Below are 20622 nucleotides of genomic sequence, written 5' to 3'. Positions count from 1 at the left end.
GGCAGCGACTCCCAACAGCCCAGCCGGGAAGGGAAAGGCAAAAAGCGCTTTGCCTTTCCCTTCCCGAGGCGGCGGGACTGGGGCCGCGCCGCGGCAGCGACTCCCAACAGCCCCAGCCGGGAAGGGAAAGGCAAAAGGCGCTTTGCCTTTCCCTTCCCGAGGCGGCGGGACTGGGGCCGCTCTGGCGGCAGCGACTCCCAACAGCCCCAGCCGGGAAGGGAAAGGCAAAAGCGCTTTGCCTTTCCCTTCCCGAGGCAACGCGGGACTGGGGCCGCGCCGGCGGCAGCGACTCCCAACAGCCCCAGCCGGGAAGGGAAAGGCAAAAGCGCTTTGCCTTTCCCTTCCCGAGGCAGCGGGACTGGGGCGCGCCGGTGGCAGCGACTCCCAACAGCCCCAGCCGGGAAGGGAAAGGCAAAAGCGCTTTGCCTTTCCCTTCCCGAGGCGGCGGGACTGGGGCCGCTCCGGCGGCAGCGACTCCACACCATTTTTTTTCAGAGGGAATCTGACTCGAGTATAAGCCGAGGGGGATTTTTTCAGCACAAAAAATGGGCTGAAAAACTCGGCTTATACTCGAGTATATACGGTAGGTCAGTTCAAGTTCTAGTAGGTATATTTCTAGCACATTACGAAACTGAATTAGCTTTGGCTAGGTTTTTTTTTTAATATCATACTTTATCATGTGATGTAAACCTAGCTCATTTGATTAATTCAACATATTGTGTAAACCCAGGAAAAAGAAATACAAAATGGCTGCCCAAAATGGCTAATATGCAATCCTCATATGCAAACCACCTCTTTAAGGAACCATGGTGGCTCATGTGGCAAGATGCTGGGCCTGCGCATTGCTAAGTCTGGCAGCTCGGTGTTTCGATTCCCGTGAACGAATAAACTGCATAGGGATAAGAAATGAGCCTTCCCCAAATGCCTATCGGGGAATAGGCTATCGGCAATAACCCTATCGGCATTTGGGCATCTCACAGGTAAAGATAACCACCACCTGAAAAAATTCCTTTCACAGAGGCATCCAGCCTCATCAGTGATCCCTGGCTAACATGTGCCATATGCTAAATAAATAAATAAATAAAATCTCCTCTTTGTCAAATGCACTGCAGATTTTCCTGGAAAGCAGAAAAAAGCATAGTATTTGTCTTAGCTGTCCTTGAAGTGTGCAAAATTGGTACTTACAGCCTGGACCAAATCAACTAGATTACATCTCTGTAGCAAAGGATCCTAGAGCTGAAGGTTAAGTGAGAAGCTGAGAATAAATTGCAAAAGAAAGTGGTGTCAAACTGCTTCCATTGTTGGTGCCAGGAACAGTGCATGGGTGTAACATGCCACAGTCACTGGGAATTGAGATATCTTGAAGAGGATTTTTCCTTCTATTAAATGTTAAGAGAGACCACAGAATATGCTTTTATTTCAATATTAATTTTAGTTTCTTTTTTGAAAAAAGAAACAACAATATGCATGGCTTCTTTCATTAAAGGAAATATTGCTTGGTGTCCTTTGATCTTTGGAAGTTTTTTTTTTTAAATGACACTGTGCTAACACTGTCTGCCAGAACAGTTACGCCTCAGATCCGGATGATTGATGGCACAGCAAACTATAGGACCAGAATAGAAGAACAAAACCACGATACTCAAATTTAATTAAAACTTTTAGATATATGATCCTATCTTGATTTTTATTTGAAGTGACATTTTTGTGTTATTGGTGGCTTCTATTTTGCAATTGTTCATCACCTAGCTGACCTTCTCAATTCTAAAGAATAAAAGCAGAGAAGCTAGACTGGGAAATAAATATATAATCAATCAATCAATCAATTAATCACATACCATTGCAGTAGAAGGCAATACCAGTCAGCATTATTTCAATAAAACTGTGCTGACTTGTATTTATTAAAGTTATTTATTTAGCACAAGCTAACCTTCTTGCAAATGGGACTCTGAATGTCTAACCACACATTAAAAACATACCAGCAAAACATAAAAAGCTTACAAGAGAATGGATTATTTTCCATGAAATCACCAGGAATCAACCATTCCCCACCATGCAGTTAGAATTGGATGAGAAGCAAAAGGTTTTTAAGGAAAAAAGGAGGAGGAGGAGGAGGAGGAGGAGGAGGAGGAGGAGGAGGAGGAGGAGGAGGAGGAGATCCACTTGCCTTTGAAAAGCACTTTTGGGACAACCAGGAATCAAGCTCAATCCATGGGAACAACGTCTTTTAAATAAGCAAATCACTTCTCATCAGGAAAAATATTCAAGTGTTCCAGTGAGTAAAACCAACAAGTTGCTCCAGTGATCAAAAATTTTAAAAAGAAATTTTGCTTTAGGGGCTTCTGTCATTGTGATGGTAATAATTACTTGGTGAATCTGTTCAGTGAAAATTTATTGGAGAAAACAAATCTTGCCAATAAAGTGACAGAATCTGCTGTCCTTGAAAAAAGCATGCTAAGCTGCAATATGGCAAGACTACCACATTCCTTCTGGCTCTGCCACATTGGGAAAGGAACTGCGCATAAAGAAGGGGGGGGGACCTGATCTCGAGATTGTAGTAGCAGCATTTCACATGATAGCAAATCAGGTTTGTTATATATTTGTATTGACTTGCTATAAAAACAACCTGATGATTAATTTCATCCTTTTTCTGCTTGCTACTATGTGTCATGGCTGCATCTCACCTATCCAAGCTTCATGAGCTGCTGCCTGACATTGGGAGGGTGGAGGGCAGAGGCAGAGAAGAGAGAAGTTCCTTTGTGTAGTTTGCATGGGAAAACCTTAGATCAGCAAACTTGACAGCTTTAAGACTTGTGGACTTCAACTCCCAAAATTCCTCTCCCAGTCACGTTAGCTCAGGAATTCTGGGAGTTGAAGTCCACAAGTCTTAAACTTGCCAAGCTTGAAGACCCTTGCCTTAGATTCTGTTTATGGAAGGCAGTGGAGGATGGCATAGATCTGAAGGTCTAGTCTAATGAAGGGAAGGAATAGGGGGGGGACGTGGTAGTAGGGTTCCAATATTTGAGGGGCTGGCACAGAGAAAAATGGATCAAACTATTCTCCAAAGCACCTGAAGGCAGGACAAGAAATAACATATGGAAACTTGTCAAGGAGAGAGATCCAGCCTAGAACTAAGGAGAAATTTCCTGGCAGTAAGAACAATTAATCAGTGAAATGCCCTACCTTCAGAAATTGTGGGTGCTCCCCACTGCAGGTTTTTAAGAGGAGATTGGACAGCCACTTGTCTGAAATGGCATAGAGTCTCTTGCTTGAGTAGGGGGTTGGACTAGAAGACCTCAAAAGTCCCTTCCAGCTCTGTCATTTGCAAGTTTGCCCTAGACTATGTATCAGAATGGTCAAACAAATGGCAACTTCAAATCTTAACAAATAAATGCTCTGTCTTACATATTGGCAAAAAAATAATAATCAGAAAATAAAATACAAGCTGAATAGTCAAGACCTTTTTGAGGATCCAAGCTCTGTAAAGGACCTTGGAATACTCCTCTCTAATGATCTAAGTGTTAGAGCCCTCTGTAACTACATAGCCAAAAAGGCGTTAAGAGTTGTTAACCTAATCCTACGTAGCTTTTTCTCTGGTAATATTACATTACTAACTAGGGCATACAAAACATTTGCCAGACCAATACTTGAATACAGCTCATCAGTCTGGAACCCACATTACGTATCTGATATTAACACAGTTGAGAAAGTCCAGAAATATTTCACAAGAAGAGTTCTCCACTCCTCTACTCATTGCAGAATACCTTATGCCACCAGATTCGAAATTCTAGACCTAGAAAACCTAGAACTACGCCGCCTCCAGTCCGATCTAAGTATAGTATATAAAATCATACATTTCAATGTCCTACCGGTCAACAAATACTTCAGCTTCAACCATAACAATACAAGTGCACACAATAGATACAAACTCATGGTTAACCCCACCAAACTTGACTGCAGGAAATACGACTTCAGCAACAGAGTGGTCAATGTCTGGAATACTCTACCTGACTCCGTGGTTTCTTCCCCAAACCCCAAAAACTTTAACCTTAGACTGTCTACTATTGACCTCACCCCTTTCCTAAGAGGTCTGTAGGGGGTGTGCATAAGCGCACCAACATGCCTACCATCCCTGTTCTATTGTTTCTTTTATTTTTCTTATATGTACCCATTTCTTGCATTCATAACTATGTTTATCCTTATACCTATTATCTTGTAAGCAATTGACAAATCAAATAAATAAATAAAATAAATAAAATGCTGGTGTAGGAATGCTAATGCTGCATCAGATTAGGCATGGAGAAACTAGTCCCACTTGTTTTCCACTCTGGCATGGCCAAGGGGGCAGGGGACACGTCTGGGGGCTGAGCCAAGTTTACTTGGAAGCCTCCTTGAAGAGCACTCTTCCTCCTGCCCCTTCCAATCATCTTCCAGGTTCCTCTAATAAAGTTCTTATAAGGCTGCAAAGTAAATAGAAAAGTGATAACCTCGGCAGCTTTTCATAATCATTCTAAATGCCCCCCACTGGCAGAATGACAAATGAACTGCTAAACAGAAGAGAATATTGGACAGAAAATCAATTTGGCAGGCAAAAGGCAAGGGGGAGGGGAGAAATTGCCTCAGGCAGCTCTGTCGGTATTCTGAGTTTTCCATCTTCTTCTACGCTTCTTCCCAATTACATACCCTGACACACACAGACACACAAACACACACGGAGATCAGGTTTTTTTTTTCCTTTTCTTTGCATACTAATACATTGAGATTTCCCTTCTCTTTGAAGTATTGCATAGCTAATATCTGCTTTCGAGAACAAGTTTAAGGTGCCAGAGTTTAAGATATGATCTTCTGACTTGTGAGGTTTTGCTGGAAGGAAAAATAAACGAAGGGAAAATGTCTGATCATCTTTTTAAGAATGTCAACTGCATCATAAGAGAATTCCTTTCATTTGAAAGCTCTTTCTTTCTCAAGACCTACCACTCCCAAGCTGTCTGATCACAGTTCTATAAAAGGGCTCTCAAAAATGTGCTGCCTAGAATACATATACATTCAAAGCAAAACAAACCCTTCATGAATGAATGAGTGAGAACAAGAGATGAATAAAGTAAATTGTAAAACGAAGCCATTCTGTAATCGTAACAATTTATTCCATGAATATATGAAACTTCTGAAGGTTATTCTGTTTTAACCCAGCAATTATGGCATGGTCAACAATTTCTACAGAGAGCTGGAGATTCTCGTGAGACATCCCAAAGCTGGTTTTTTTTTTTTTTTTCCATTATATGAATTGTGAAATGGATAACTCTGGTTTAATGATCACCATAGACTTAGACTACCCTGCATTTTCTTTATAGCTTTCTAAGGAAGTAGGATCTTTTAAGAAATAAAAAGACCACCCAGTTTGAAGATTGGCAGAACAACCTCAATACACTAAGTTATTTTCGGCAAAATTAAATTATGGTAGAGGGAACAGGAAGAAAGATAGGAATTTGCCAGAGTTCAACTGAAGGAAGAAAATATTGTAATTATCTGTTATGAACTATTGTGTGCTGAACTGGAAAAGGTGGGGGGGGGAAATCTCCTGAAGATCTGCTATTGCAGGGATCTCCAAACTTGGCAACTTTAAGACTTGTGGACTTCTACTCCCAGAATTCCCCACTCAGCCATGCTGCGAGTTGAAGTCCACAAGTCTTAAAGTTGCCAAGTTTGAAGACCCCTGTGCTATTGCAATGAGTATATCTTGAAAATCACAGATTGTCTAATCTGAGCTGTTGAGTGACTGCATCCTGTTGAATCAATGGACACCAAAGAAGGAATGCAAGGAGACCAGGGTCCACAAATGAGTTAGGGAGAAGAGTAGAACAATTTAATCAAATGGATTCATCATGGAAATTTCATAGGCTGTCCTGAATTTTTTCTTCTAAGAGGCTGAACATAGCTAAAATGAAAACTTGAGAAGAGAACTTGAAAAAAATGGGAGTGTTTTTTACTGATGTTGCCCTAAGAAGCTAAAGTGAAGATGAATAAACAGAAATTTGAACTTGCCATCTACAAAACCTATGTCAGGTTTATCCTCCTGCCTGAACATATCCTGGGATACATTTGCAACAAATGCTAACTCCTAGCAGTCCTTATCTACTCTATAGGCTGGAAGTGTAGAGGGAGTGCCAGGAAAGTAAAAGAAGGATCTGAAGTTAGTAAAGACGGCTAAGAATAACAAAGTTTTAGATTCTTCAACTAAAGGCAAAGTATTAGTATACTAGCTGCTACAGGTAACAAGCTTAAACCATATGATGAATGGCTGAGGAAACTAGGTATACCTAGTCAAATGACGAGAAGGACTAGGAGGTATATGATAGAAGAATTGAGGGGCTATCACAAAGAGGAATGGGGCAATCTATTCTCCAAAGCACCTGAGGGCAGGACAAGAAGTAATAGGTGAAAGATCATTAAAGGGAGATCCAACCTAGAAAACTAAGAAATAAGAAATTTCCTGATAGTGATAATAATTAATCAATGGAACAGGAAGTTGCAGGTGCTCCATCACTGAAGATTCTTAAGAAGGGACTGGACAGCCATTTCTCCCAAATGGTATAATGTCTCTGGCTTGAGTAGAGGGCTGGACTAGAATTACTCCAAGGTGCCTTCCAACCCTATTATTTGATCTTCTATGTTCAAAAGCTTTAACAATGGCATAAACAATGCCACTCTTAGATGACAGATGCTCATGACATAATATGACATCTTACTTCTAGCCTCAGCTGTTTTTATTCCTTTTCAAGGAAGAGGGTGCAAGTTTCCCTACTCCACTGCTACTTGTGAATGTGCCTCCCTTGCAGCATGGGCTGAGGGCACAGCTTTCTTTATCACAAACACTTGCTTCTGGCCAGTTTTAATGATGCTCAATTTTGCCAGGACCGATTCCATGATCCAATGCAAGCTTCCAATTCCACGAATTTGCCTAAATGGTTGTACCTCTCCTTTCCCCATACCTTTTCCTTTCAGTCCAAGAAATTCTCCTAATGCAGTGTTTCTCAGCCTTGGCAGCTTGAAGAGGGGTGGCCTTCAACTCCCTTTGCTGGCTGGGGAATTCTGGGAGTTGAAGTCTGCCCATCTTCAGGTTGCCAAGGATGAGAAACAGGGCAGTAATTGATTAGAGAGCGTGTAGACAGATTGGAAGGAAAATCCATCTGCTGCGGTTTTATTTTTCTAGTTTGTACCCTTCATGTTTCATGCCCAGACTAGATAGATTCTTTTGATACATATACATATTGAAAAATATAATAGATTATTGGATATCAAATATTTGAGAGAAGCAAGGATGTGCATGAGATATGGGAGGGGAGAAAAAAAAATCAAGATTGCAAACAAAACAAAAAATCCCCACAGAGATTGATGGGACCATTGAGATTGCCACCATCTTGACTCTTTTCACCATACCCCATAGACCTCTGGGGAGAGGAGACTTGTGAAAATAATAACTTATTTTGTAAGTTTGAAGCTAAGAAGGAGAGCTGTAGATTTAACCTTTATTTTTCCCGTTGGCATTTCTCTATTTCACCAAGGATTCCAATTTCTACAAATATATTACTATAAAATACAGTACTTGGCAGTAATTCCAAATTTTTATATTACATCTAAAAGAAAGTAGCCTAAAGGAGGAAAGGAGACGAATTAGATCTGCTCACATTGGAAAATACATTGGCATTATGATAAGGTAATATAATTACTGCTCAAGACAAGCTTGACCACTTGTGACCACGCGAACTGTTCCATGAAGTTTACAACGTGGATATGGTTTGCTTCTGTCTTCTGTGGTGGGTTTTCATCTTTCCAAGCCTTGGATTATCTGGTGGTTTCTCATCCAAATATCATCAGGTCCAAATCTGTGGGGGAGGGGGGTTTCCCATCAACCAGTATCAGCTATTCCACTGCCAACTGGGCTACCCATACAAACCAAAACATAATTCCTATTTAACAAAATTGACAATTTTCTTTGTAAGATGAAGAACGAGCTTCGTTTTTTGAAACACACATGGGAGACAACAAAACTGAACATTTATTTACCTTTGGGTACCAATTCTCTGTACCATACCAGTTCAATTTCAGACAGTTTCTCATCCATGTAAACATGAATTCTCCTGACTTATGTATCCTGAATAATTGAGGGCAATGATGCTGTAACTTTCAGATTCATCTGATGGAGGTTTTTTTTTAGAATATTGAGTCAACTTGGTCACATGGGAGGGATAAAACTGTTAAACTCAATGCCATTGCAACATTTAGAAAAATGAAAATGTTGGATTATAATTATATGCAAAGCAAAATTTGGATAATTTTGCATAAACAATTTCCTTTGCCATATTCCATATTCAGTTTTGGAGTTGAAAATCAGGTGGAACCTTGTAGCACTTTTTCCAACAAACAAATGTTGTTAAATACATACTTTAGAGATGCAGTGGAATGGCTGGACAGATGTTAGATTTAAGCTGGAGGGTGGTGAGTCAGAAGACAGAAGACAGGATGGTTGTGAGGTTGTAAACTAGAGGTGACACATATTTAAAATACCTTATTAATTGTAATATGTTAAAAATCCATGGGATTGTTGAGACCTTCTGAGATAGCCTGAAAACTTTTAATGTATGGCAATTCAGCAATCTTCCACTCAACTGTGCTGGGGTATCTCCTTTTTTTCCATGATTGCTACTTTGAGAACTATAATAGAGTTCCTTGGTAGATTAAAATGTTCCTTGTCTTGGAACTGATACTTAGTAGAACTTAAGTACAATACTTAAATGATTGAAAATGTTTGGGTAAATGATTAAATGTTTAATCATGATTTTTTAATCATGTAAAATATAAAAGATTCCTGATTGTTCACAGGGCATATGAAACATAAAAGAGTACACCAATACTTCTACTATGCTTACTATAAAGTTGTTTCCAAAGCAAGATCAATACTGCTGGCTTTCTGACAATATTCAGATATTTGTTGATCCCAGGGTTGCATGTTTACCAACATATTTCAGTATGCAAGTTATATAGGTTTTGACACTCAGTATTGATCTTGCTTTGGAAACAACTTTATAGTAAGCATAGTAGAAGTATTGGTGTACTCTTTTATGTTTCATATGCCCTGTGAACAATCAGGAATCTTTTATATTTTACATGATTAAAAAATCATGATTAAACATTTAATCATTTACCCAAACATTTTCAATCATTTAAGTATTGTACTTAAGTTCTACTAAGTATCAGTTCCAAGACAAGGAACATTTTAATCTACCAAGGAACTCTATTATAGTTCTCAAAGTTTGATACATTTTAATCTACCAAGGAACTCTATTATAGTTCTCAAAGTTTGATACCATTCGGTATCCCAGTATAAAGAACTGCACAATACATTCTGTATATTCAAAATTGGATGCTAAAGCAAGAGAGAAGTTGGTTGAGTTGCCAGCATGTGAATCCTATGGTGATAGTCAGTTCTCCTTTGAGCTGACCTCGGCTTCGGGTAGACATATTCATATTTTTCTTCAACAGTATGGAAATACCACCTCTGTCTTCTCCTAGGGTTCTTAAAAAGTGCTTTTCAGTCTAATACGGTCTAATACATAATTCTAAAATTTCTTAGTGGTCTCCGATTTTCTTAAATACACAGGACTTCTTTTTACAGTCAGGTAGAAATGATGAGAATGCAGGCAAATTACAGAACCAGAAAATAGAATTTCCCAATGGTTATCCTCTTAAATTCATTCTATTGCAATAAGGATCTGACCCAATTTGTTTGCTAAGGACAACTTTCATTGGGGACTTGTCCTATCTCATTCACGCAAATGTTAGGGACTGATTGGGCCTAAGCAATGCTGTTTTTCATTTAAAATTCTGTGCAGTTTGTTTCTTTTTCATACCTGGAAAACATATCTCAAAGTAGGAAAGATAAAAGGCCTATGAAGTGACGTGTGAATGCTCAGATTAGGAGTCTTCTCTTGGAAGCCCTTTCCACCTAAACAGATTTAAGTGGAACAGTCAAATCTTCCCCAGCTTTCTTCTTTTGATTCTGTTTTGTAGGTTTAAAAATATAAGCTTCCAAAAATAGAGTTTGTCCACATCCACATCAATTGTAGCCATTTACTGTAACGCCAGAAATGCTATGATGATGCTTCAATATTAGAAAGTATTAAATAACTTACTTTTAGTCTTGAAATGCCAAACTTGTATAAATCAGAGTTTTCTTCCCCTTTGAATGCATGAAATAATTTCCTGTCTTTGATATCCGAAGCAGAAAAGCCATATAGCTTATAAACAAACACACATGCCCTTCTAAGAGATGTAAGAGGCATGCATTTTCTTCTGCTGAGTACTGACGCCATCTAAGGAAACATCCTTGGAAGATAAAAGCCTAGGCTTTCCAATATTTTAACCCATATAAGAAGATTCTTACTTCATCAGTTTTCCATGCTTATGGAGGTAGAAGGCCTTGAGTAACCTACAGAAAATAGCTGAAACAGAGGTATTGTTTGTAGTGCAGACAAAACAAAATGCCTAAGTGAACATTGCCTTGAGTATAAGGGTTTCACAGCAGAACATTAAGCTCAATGTAGTAGAGCAAGGCCCATTGAACAATGGAAATGCCTAAAGAATGAATTAAGAGATGGGCTACAGAACAACTAGAACTCAACTAATATCTGCAGGATAACTCCTGTGAGGAATGATTAAGGGAACTAGGTTAATGAAGAAAAGAACTCGGGATGATATGATGGCTGTCTTTCTGTACATGAGAGGCTGCCATAGAGAGGAAGGGGTTGACTTATTCTCCAAAACTCCTGACGGTAGGACCAGAAGCAAAGAATAAAACCTTGTTAAAGAGAGATCCAACCTGGAACTAAGAAGAAATGTCCTGAGAGAGAGAGAGAATCATTAATCAATGGAATAGCTTGCTTCCTGGAGTTGTGGGTGCCATTTGTCCAGAATGGAATAAGGTTTTTTACCATGGGTAGGGAGTTGGACTAGAAAGCCACCAAAGTCCTTTACAGCCCTATGGTTCTATTCTATTCTAATTTCCATGGGAAACCTAACTGGCAAAATATCATTTAATTTTGTATACATATTTTTTTTTTAAAGGGGAAGAATAAAGTCAAAAGTCACAATACATTTCTAGTAGTTGCTAAGCAAAATTTACCAAGGTGTGGTAAATGTGGTTATTTTATGTAGTGATGCTCAACTTGTAAATAAAAATGGAGTATCTGAAACTGAAAATATATTTATTAGCTTTTGCCTGGTTTCATTAGTTGCTTTCTTGACTGTCCTTTTAATATTTAAATCATTAGTTTTATGATTTTGCATTGTTCTTTATTATATTAGAATTATAATGAATGTTTTTCAAGCTACGCATTCATGTATAATGAAAAGAAATGCAATATATTCTAAACAAAATACTTCAAAGTAAAAAGGAAAGGGGAATATTAAAATTGGTATTAAATATAACAACTAATATTTAAAAAGTCACAACGAGCAATTAAAGGGAATTTAAAATAGCAACTGTGTTGATCTGCAGTAATGGGGGTTACAAAGCAGAAGCCGTCACAAAAGATTTTTCATCAAAAAGAAATAATATTTATGTGTGCTGGAACTGGAGAATTGGGGAATGTAGAATACAGAATGACAGAGTTGGAAGAGACCCTGGACATCTTCTAGTTCAGCCCTGTGGGGGCGCAGGAAGCCCTATACCATTTCAGACAACTGTTTGTCCAATTTCTTCTTAAAAACTTCTAGTGTTGGAGCATTCATAATTTCCGGAGACAAGTTGTTCCATTGATTAAGCGTTCTAACTACCAGCAAATTTCTCCTTAGTTCTAGGTTGCCTCTCTCCTTGTTTAGTTTCCATCCATTGCGTCTTGTCCTGCCTTCAGATGCTTTGGAACATCGATTGGCCCCTTCTTCTTTGTGGCAGCCCCTCAAAGAGAGGGGACTGAATAATTCTCATCTCTCTTCCATCTTCACTTATAGCAGACTATGCTTAGGGCACAAAAGTTCTGAAGAGTCAATAATGATGGATCCTAGAAGGAAAATCTCATGGCTGTAGCAGAATTTAAAGGTTTTGGAATGTGACTTTCTAGAGACAACTCTGGAAGTGAACTTCCTTGCCATCCACTAGACCACAGGGGTCCATTCAACAATTGACAAGAAGAAGGTTGTCCTTTGGCTTTCATCCACTAGAACCAAAGGGGGTGGAGGCAGGAAGCATCCCAAGGTATGGCTATTGGTATTGTAGTCAGTGATGGAGCAAATGGGTGCTAAAGAATGCTATTAGCTGAGTGAGGGTTTGGTTATATATTAAACCTGTTAATCAGTGGGGAAGGTTTTAAAAATACTGTGTTTTTCTCCTAAGACCCTAAGATCAATTTCGTTCAGCAAAATATTCTTATCCTTGTCTGTCACATTCCTCACAGAATGTTTAAAAGGGATTGCTTGCCAATGTCAGGATATTGCAAGTGCATTTTGCACTACTCATTTAGCAACTTTCTTGTTTAATGACTTTCAGTTACAGTGGTCATGAAAAAGGAACGCTGAAACCAACCAGTGGTGGGATTCAAATTTTTTTTTACTACTGGTTCTGTGGGCATGGCTTTTGTGGGTGTGGCTTGGTGGGCGTGGCTTGGTGGGCATGGCAGGGGAAGGATACTGCAAAATCTCCATTCCCACCCCACTCCAGAGGAAGGATACTGTAAAATGCTCGTTCTCTCCCCAACCCACTAACCTGTGCAGGGCAACAAAAGAAGACCCAGCCAATCAGCTGGGACTCAGGAGGCAGAGAATAGATGGGGGCAGGGCCAGTCAGAGGTGGTATTTGCCGGTTCTCTGCTACTGGTTCTCCAGAACTGGTCAGAACCTGCTGAATACCACCTCTGAAACCAACCCTTCACATTCATGACCTCTGCTGGTCAGTAAAGCAAAGGAGAGCTGAAGTAAGGCTGTAAGCACCATTGTGTTTTTACTTAATGACCTCTCCACTTAAAGACTGGACTTCCCAATCTCAATAAATTGGGACTGTTTTGGGATTGAGGGGCTAAATTGCTTCACTAAACAAGGACTGCCTGTATAGATGAGGGAACAGTTACCTTGCAATAGTCTTTTAAAAATTAATATCCAAGTAAAAATGGTTTCCAAGGCTGACAATCCTATCCTGGACTGCTTTCACAAAATTGTTCTAATGGTATTAGAAAGATCATTGCATTAAAGATCGCAAATGTAATTAAATTACGTACTGAAATTTTGGAATATCTTTGTTATGGCACGTGGGTTCGCAGAGAAGGAAGACTATTCAAGTGCTAGAAATATGAGATTTACTTACAGTGATGGCTAGAGATGTAATAATTTCCTTTTATAAATTGGCACTGTAGCAACACCGTGGAAACACTGATGAATATTATTTTGTGTAGTCAAGACTTAATGACTTATTTAAAAGGTCAAATATATATAGAATCATATTTTGGGGATATGCATTTTTCTTTCTTTTTTCATGACAAGAATGTAAAAATTAATGTGATGCAAATTTGCCTTCCTACAGGTAGTCACTGGCTTACAAGCATAATGGAGCCTGTCCTTTATGGTTGTTCAGTTAATGATGATCATAAAGTGACTGACCCAATTTTATGACCTTTTTTGCAGCAGTCATTAAGCAAACATGATGGTTGCAAAGCAAATGTGGAGTTGTAAAGTGAACACATTGGGGGCATTTTTGACAAAACCCAGAAGTAAATGCTGGTTTACTTCAAGTTTTTGACCATGACCATGATCACATGACCATGGACATTGCAAATGATTGCAAATGTGGGCCAATTGCCAAGTGCCTGACCTGCAGCCAGGTGACCACGGGCAGGAGCTGGCTGTCAGAACTTCAGAACCAGGTTTTAAGTACTTTTGAGGGGGTCCATTGTAACTTTGAATGGTTGTTAAGGAACTGGGTTTAAGTCAGGGACTACCTATATCAATAAATGGTATTGTGACAAGAACCAAATCTATGATGGATATGGTTTTGCGGCTCCACTCCCATGCTCCTGTCCAGTCTAGGTCTGTTCTGACCCAGGCTTCATCAAACATAATTAATCACAAACTTGTTTTAAAAGCAAAACCTATTTTATTGCAACGCTGGGAATTGTTTTCATTCCCAGCCAGAACTAAGCTTAAACAGTTCCCCAAGATAAGCACACACTTTTCAGTGCTGTGGAATGCTGCCAAAATCAGAAGCATCCAATTAATTATAAAAGAAACCAACTGAAGTATCAGAAAAAAACCAACCAAAGTACGCAGAGCTTCAAGGAGGACTCAGAACCGATTGAACTACTTTGCTTCCTGCAAAGGTTTCGTCATTGAGGCCTGACTTTTATCCCTTAGGGGAGGAGCAATCACCTCCCAGCCTTACTACTGACTCACCCCTTCTGCTTCAGCTGCTCTTGCCTTATAGCAGCTCTGCGCACATGCGCACTGGGAACAGGCTCTCCTGGGTCCTCTGCTTCGCTGCTGCTAGACTCCAAAGGCTCCGAAGGCAGCACTCCACCCCGAGATGGTCCTGGCCCCATTTCTGCATCGGATACAGGACCGTCGTTCAAGTCCTCTCCAGACTTCCTGACTGGTCCCCTTTCTTCCTTACTGTCCAATTCTGCTGCCATCTGCACTGGCTGCCGGCGAACCACAACAAGGTCCTAACCAGGAAGACGGCTTACCAAGGCTTCTGGAATGATGAAATAAGTATTTGTAGGAATGGGAAGATGAGGCGTCTGGAATCTGGAGTCTAAAACCCCATAATAATATTATGACTAGACATTTGTGGGGGCATCTGCTCTAGCTTCTTTGGAGTCAACAAGCCTGCAGTGAATCCTAGGCCTGTTGACTTTGCTTCTGGATCATAAGACAGCAGGAAAGAGCCAGCCACATGGAACCCTTCAAGCAGGACAAAAATGATCAGGATAATCTATTTTCAATTTGGCACAAGGTTTTCTTATTCTTAATTCTACACTGAACGATTTTTGAGGAAAAATATGTCAAGGAGCTGCACGTTGTATGCCTTTTTTCCCATCAAACTTCAGAAGATGATCAGAATAATCAGGTTTATTTTTGATGTTGTATATGTGCACATGCTCATATGTGAAGATTGGGAAAATATAAATCCAAGCGTATGGCATTATTTAAAAGAATTTGAAGTGGAAATGCATTTCTAAATTGAAATTGTCATCCCTGTAATTAAATATGAGCACAGAGATTCTTAGAGGCTGGAAAATTATTCATTCAAGTCACCCGTATGCATTTCAGTATATTTATCCTTTTTTTCCAATTTTCCAATGTAAAATAACAGCACAGGAAACTTAAACTGTAGATGTACAAGGAAAGCAATGCTAAAGAACTTAGAGGGCTGTACACAAAATGAAATATGATACAATTCAAATGCAATGCAGTCTATGTTACAAATCATACAATTCCTTTTACATCTTACACCTTTTATTCCTTGTATACTAAGAACACTCTTGCATATAATGAAAAGTATTGAGTACAAGTATGTGAGAAGAATTAAAGTGGATCAGATCAAAAGCCCATCTTCTCAAGCATCCTATTTCACATTGAACAGAGGGGAATCTTACCATCACTCATAAGCAAAATCCTTATACAAAAAGAAATGCATGTTACCTTGAGTATTTTAAGTAAAATATTGGAAAAGGGCATGATCACATGACTGTGGGGATACTGTGGTGGTCATAAAGGTGAAGACTGATCATAAGTCACTTTTTCAGTGCTGTTGTAACTTTCAACAATCACTAAATGAATGGTTGTAAGTCAAGGACTATCTGTAGTAACTCACTGCATCACCAACTTCTCTTGTCTTGAAGCTGAACTGTTTCCAGTCCAGGAATTGAACTAATAGATATCAATATTTCTGATGTCTTTTAGATAGTTTCATTTTTCCCACCACAGAAACTGGAAGTAGTAAACTTGAACATTTTCTCAAGCATTCAGATAAAATAAAAAAGCATGGATCCAATTATTATCTCTAATTGTTTCATGTTTTCTGTCTTCTTCAGGTAGGTGACCGACAGCTATCTGAGCAATACTATTTTGTTGGGATGTCTTGTCAAAATTACAGATTTTTGGAATTGCAAAAATCTGGGATTACAACATGTGAAATTTTATTTCTAAACAAAAGCATACTCCAATTCTTGTTTGTTACAAAAAAATGGTGACTTGTTTTGCAGCTCTTAATTAGGTTATTGTGTTTAGGTTGACCTGTTAGCAAGACTCTGAGAAACTCTAAGGTGGACCCCATTAAAGTGACACCTCCCCCTTTTATTTCTGTTATCCAGCATTGCATGTTATTTTTGACACAATCAAGTTTATGTTCTGTACATTCAAGGCTACAAGAGGAAACAACAGGCATTTCTGAGATTATAATAGATGTGTTTCTGCTTACAGTTAGACAGTGTGACTTCGCTGATTCAAGCGGCCAAAAACCTGATGAATGCTGTGGTGCAGACAGTGAAAATGTCCTACATTGCCTCCACAAAGATTATCCGAATTCAAAGTCCTGCTGGCCCGCGACATCCTGTGGTGACGTGGCGGATGAAGGCTCCCAAAAAGAAACCTTTGATTAAGAAAGAGAAGCCGGAGGAAATCTATGCAGCCATCAGGAAAGGTTCAGCTAAGAAGAAGATCCACCCCATTCAAATCATGAGTGAATTCAGAGGGAGAAAAATACCCTGAAATTGTTATTCTGCTCATTGCACAGCTTGCCTAGATGAGGAGGCTGCTGAGATCAAACCCTTACTTTCCCCACTACTTTAATGCCACGAATGCACTAACATTTCACATTTGTGTGTTTAACTTTGTGTTGCATTAAGGCACTTCATTTGTAGGCGATGAAGGATCTGAGAGTATTTCTATCCAGTTAAGAGGAACGTTCAGCACATTATTTTAAAAGTTTAACTGTGTTTTTTGTATTGATCACTCACTGGTGTGTTTGGCATTTCACCATTTTGCATTTGACATAAAAAATATTGACATATGTTGCACTACTAATTGAACATAATGTGCCAGGTTTAATCATGGGAAGTGTTGCTCAAAATTTAAAGTTGCTCACATGTATCATATCTTAGTATTTCTTAGCAAAAGTCTGGTTGGGAGACTGACATTGTGTAGAAGGGAATAGTTACATAAAAGGTTCACTTCTAACCACTATGGATGGTATCTGTCTTCCTCAATCTCAGGTACTCTACCAGAGATCTGGGAATTTATGAGTTTGGCACAGTGTCCTAGGACCTGGGACCACTGTGGCCTTTACTTTCCACATCCTCCACTTCTTCCTTCAGGCCCTGGTACTTCTCCAGCTTCTCATACTCCTTCCTAATGTTCCTGTCATTTGACACTGCAACATCTATCACCCCCCATGGTATTCTGGTCCTTTTCTGCCACTGCCTTCTTATTCTCTATGACCTTCTGTGGAACCTCGCATTTGAGAGGGTCTGGCCCGTACATTGTCTTGCCATGTCACTTCCTCTGTTTCAGCTTCTTCCCATTTCTGCTGTTGCCTCAGCCATTCTCTCTGCAGCTCATCTTTGGGTGTCATCTTTGTCATCCTGGATACTCCGGCTGGGGAATTCTGAGAATTGCTTTATGGAATCAAATGTTAGATTTTGAAGGAGCAGAACAACAAGATTATTGATGGTTTTGAACAATGCTGGGCTTCAAAATTTTTTACTACTGGCTCTGTGGGCATGGCTTGGTGGGCGTGGCTAGGTGGGCATGGTCATGTGACTGGGTGAGGGCGTGGCTTCTTTTCCTTTTTTTGCAGCCACCCCCACCCATTTTTGGGCCTTCTGGGCCTTAGGCAAGCCTCCTGGGGGGCTTCTTGTTCCCAGGAAGCTCCCCTGGGGCTAAGGAAGAGAAACTAATCCTGGAGCAGGCACGCAGCATTGCCCTTGCTCTGTTTGGGGCCTTCTGGGCCTCAGAGGAGCCTCCTGGGGGGCGTTTTTGCTCCCAGTAGGCTCCGCTAGGGCTCAGGAAGAAAAAAAACAAAGGGCGGGCCTGCACCCCTCCCTCCATTTTTTTGCCTTCCTGGGCCTCAGGGAATCCTTCTGGGGGAAGCAGTAAGACAAGCTAGGGGAACCCCAGCACAGCTGATCGTATGAAAAGCTGGTTGTCGGGAGGGAGGAAAAAAAGAAATATCTGAAGAGGCGAGCATGAGGCGGATGGGGTAAGTGAGCATCGGGTGGGTGGGGCAAGCAAGCCAGCGGCGGCCGGGAGACTGGTTCGGGGGCATGGCCAGCTAGAACTTACTACTGGTTCGGCAACCCATGCCAAATCCTTGCTACCGGTTCATGTGAACTGGTGTGAACTGGCTGAATACCACCACTGGTTTTGAACTTTGGTGTCAATGAAAACTCCTGGGGCTAGCATGAATAGGCAAGAAAATAAATGCATGGTAGAAAAATTAATTCAGAGTTCTCACTTGGGGCAGAAAAAAGATTAGGCAAAAATTAAACTACTTTGGGCACATTTCACATTATGGGAAAACTCGTTCCCTCGAAAAGACTGTAATAGAGACGTAATAGAAAAGACTGTTCCCTTGAAAAGACTGGGAATGATGAGAGGAAATAGAAGATGACCCAACAGCAAGATGCATGGCTTCAGTTACAGTAGGAATGGATGCTCCATTGGAAAATCTTAAGCACTGGATTGGGGAAAAGATCATCCTGTGGAGAAAGTCTTTCTATGCAATCTCTAAAAACTGACACTGACTTGATGACACATAATCAGACAATCAGACAATTAATACACCTCACTGTTTCATTTTATTAAATATTGACTAGAAGATTACTGAGTGCTTTAAAAAAACTAGTGAAGGGATCATAGCACTTTTATCTTGCACCCTCAGTGGTCTTGGGGTGCCCATCATTGGTTGATTGGGAGCTCTCCTGGCCAAACAAACATTTTGAGACTCTCCCTTTCAATTCCAATTTCTGGTCCCATGGGTGACTTTATCTAGAGCCACTGTCAGGGCTCCAACAAATCCCCCTCATTCAAAGCAAAAGTCTCTAGCTGCATCTCAGAAAAAGTAAATTGGTTTAATAGAAATCGCCATGTTGGTGCGTGGCTGGGTGCAGCTGGTACTAAATCACATCATACATTTCCTCCTTGACCCTGGTCTGTCCCCCACCCCCTGGATGTGACTTCTCCAATAGGACACACCAGTCTTCAAGAGTCATCCATCATGTTCTCCAATAACCTTCTTATGCTCTGACAACTTAGAGCTACTGGGATGATTATCTAGGCATTTAAGAAATGCCTAGTTTCTCCCCCACTCTCTTTTTCTGGGAGCTAAAAAGACCAAAGCAGTATCTTTTTAGCTGACAGCCAAAATCTTGGAAGAAGGGCCTTCACTCTTCCTCCCTCAAGGATAAAAATCGGAGGGGGAGGAAGCAATGAAACTTCAGGCTCTTCTCTAAAACAGCAATCTTGATCCATCTCTTTGTGACAGGCATTATTCCATCATGATGTCCTTCCAGGACAGCCTTTGTCTGGGGTTTATTTCAATTTCTCTCTGCTCCCACAATATTCAAATTCAAATTTCTCTTCTTTCCATTCCTAGGCTGAACTATCTCCTGAAAAAATATTTTTGTTTGCTTCCTAAGGATTCTATGGGCATCCTCCCCTTCCTCTCTTCTCCTTCCTAGGGACAAATTGGTTCTCCTCACCAACAATTTATTTCAATGCTGAGTTGAATTGCTACAATCCCACATCAAGAAAAAAAAAAGATAAAAACTCAACAGCTTCATGTGTAATTAGTCCAGCTGTTCAAATGTTAGTAATGGATGCTGGCACAGAATTTGCAGGGCTTCAAGACCAGAAAGAAGAACTGGTCTTTAGAGGCACATGCCCACACACACACACACACACACACACACACACCTTAATCTTCTGCACAATAAAGCAGGGAAGAAGAAACGTGGTGCAAAACTACCCAAGGTGTTTCCATGACTGAGGGTGGATTTGAACCTTGGTTTTCCTAATGCCAACCCAACTCCTTAACTAGTATGGTGAATACTGGCTCTCATGACTGGTCCCAAACCTTCTATTGAACTACATGACTGCATCAGGATTGCATCATTTCATCCTGAGCTCAACAATTCAGGGTTATAGTTCTCAGCGCTATATTACTATAACAGATGCTAAAGGTGTGAACATACAGTTTTAATTTAAAGTAGGTTTCTTTTCTGTTTTCCTGCTAGATTTTCTCCATCCCTAGTGATTATGTCATAGACCATAACAGCTAAAGAATTGTTTTAGATATTAATTACACAATCCAGTTGCTAAGTATGTGATATACTATAATTCTCTTTCTCATCCCAAAATACCAAATTCCTATTTCAATTCAATCATGATAACAAACTTAGTATTTACTAAAGAAATATTATTCATTTAATCATCAACATATATTTGATTAATTGAAATGTAATATCATCTCTGGAACTGTAATTTTTCCTCCTCAATTCTAAATTCCTTCCATTAAAAATATGATTATTTTGCACCGATTTTTATACACAGACCATTAAAAGGAAAAAAAAAGATCATTATTTGTGA

At 40.0% G+C, this 20622-nt stretch overlaps 1 protein-coding gene across 1 annotated transcript in view; it reads left to right on the top strand.

Moving 5' to 3' along the window:
* Positions 1 to 16881, top strand: part of CTNNA3 (catenin alpha 3) — a 767102-nt gene extending 750221 nt beyond the window's left edge. The window contains exon 18 of the mRNA XM_026672790.2: positions 16459 to 16881. Within this exon, the coding sequence (XP_026528575.2) occupies positions 16459 to 16746 (288 nt within the window). The 3' untranslated portion in view covers positions 16747 to 16881. The remainder of the gene's footprint in view (positions 1 to 16458) is intronic.
* The last annotated feature ends 3741 nt before the right edge of the window (positions 16882 to 20622 follow it).

This window comes from Notechis scutatus, chromosome 4 (assembly GCF_049901735.1).
Source record: "Notechis scutatus isolate UNSWTSFEM ecotype Mainland chromosome 4, rNotScu1.2, whole genome shotgun sequence".
In the NCBI taxonomy this organism is placed as follows: Eukaryota; Metazoa; Chordata; class Lepidosauria; order Squamata; family Elapidae; genus Notechis; species Notechis scutatus.
The sequence above is the reverse complement of the archived record's forward strand: the minus strand, read 5'-3'. Positions and strand labels throughout refer to the sequence as shown.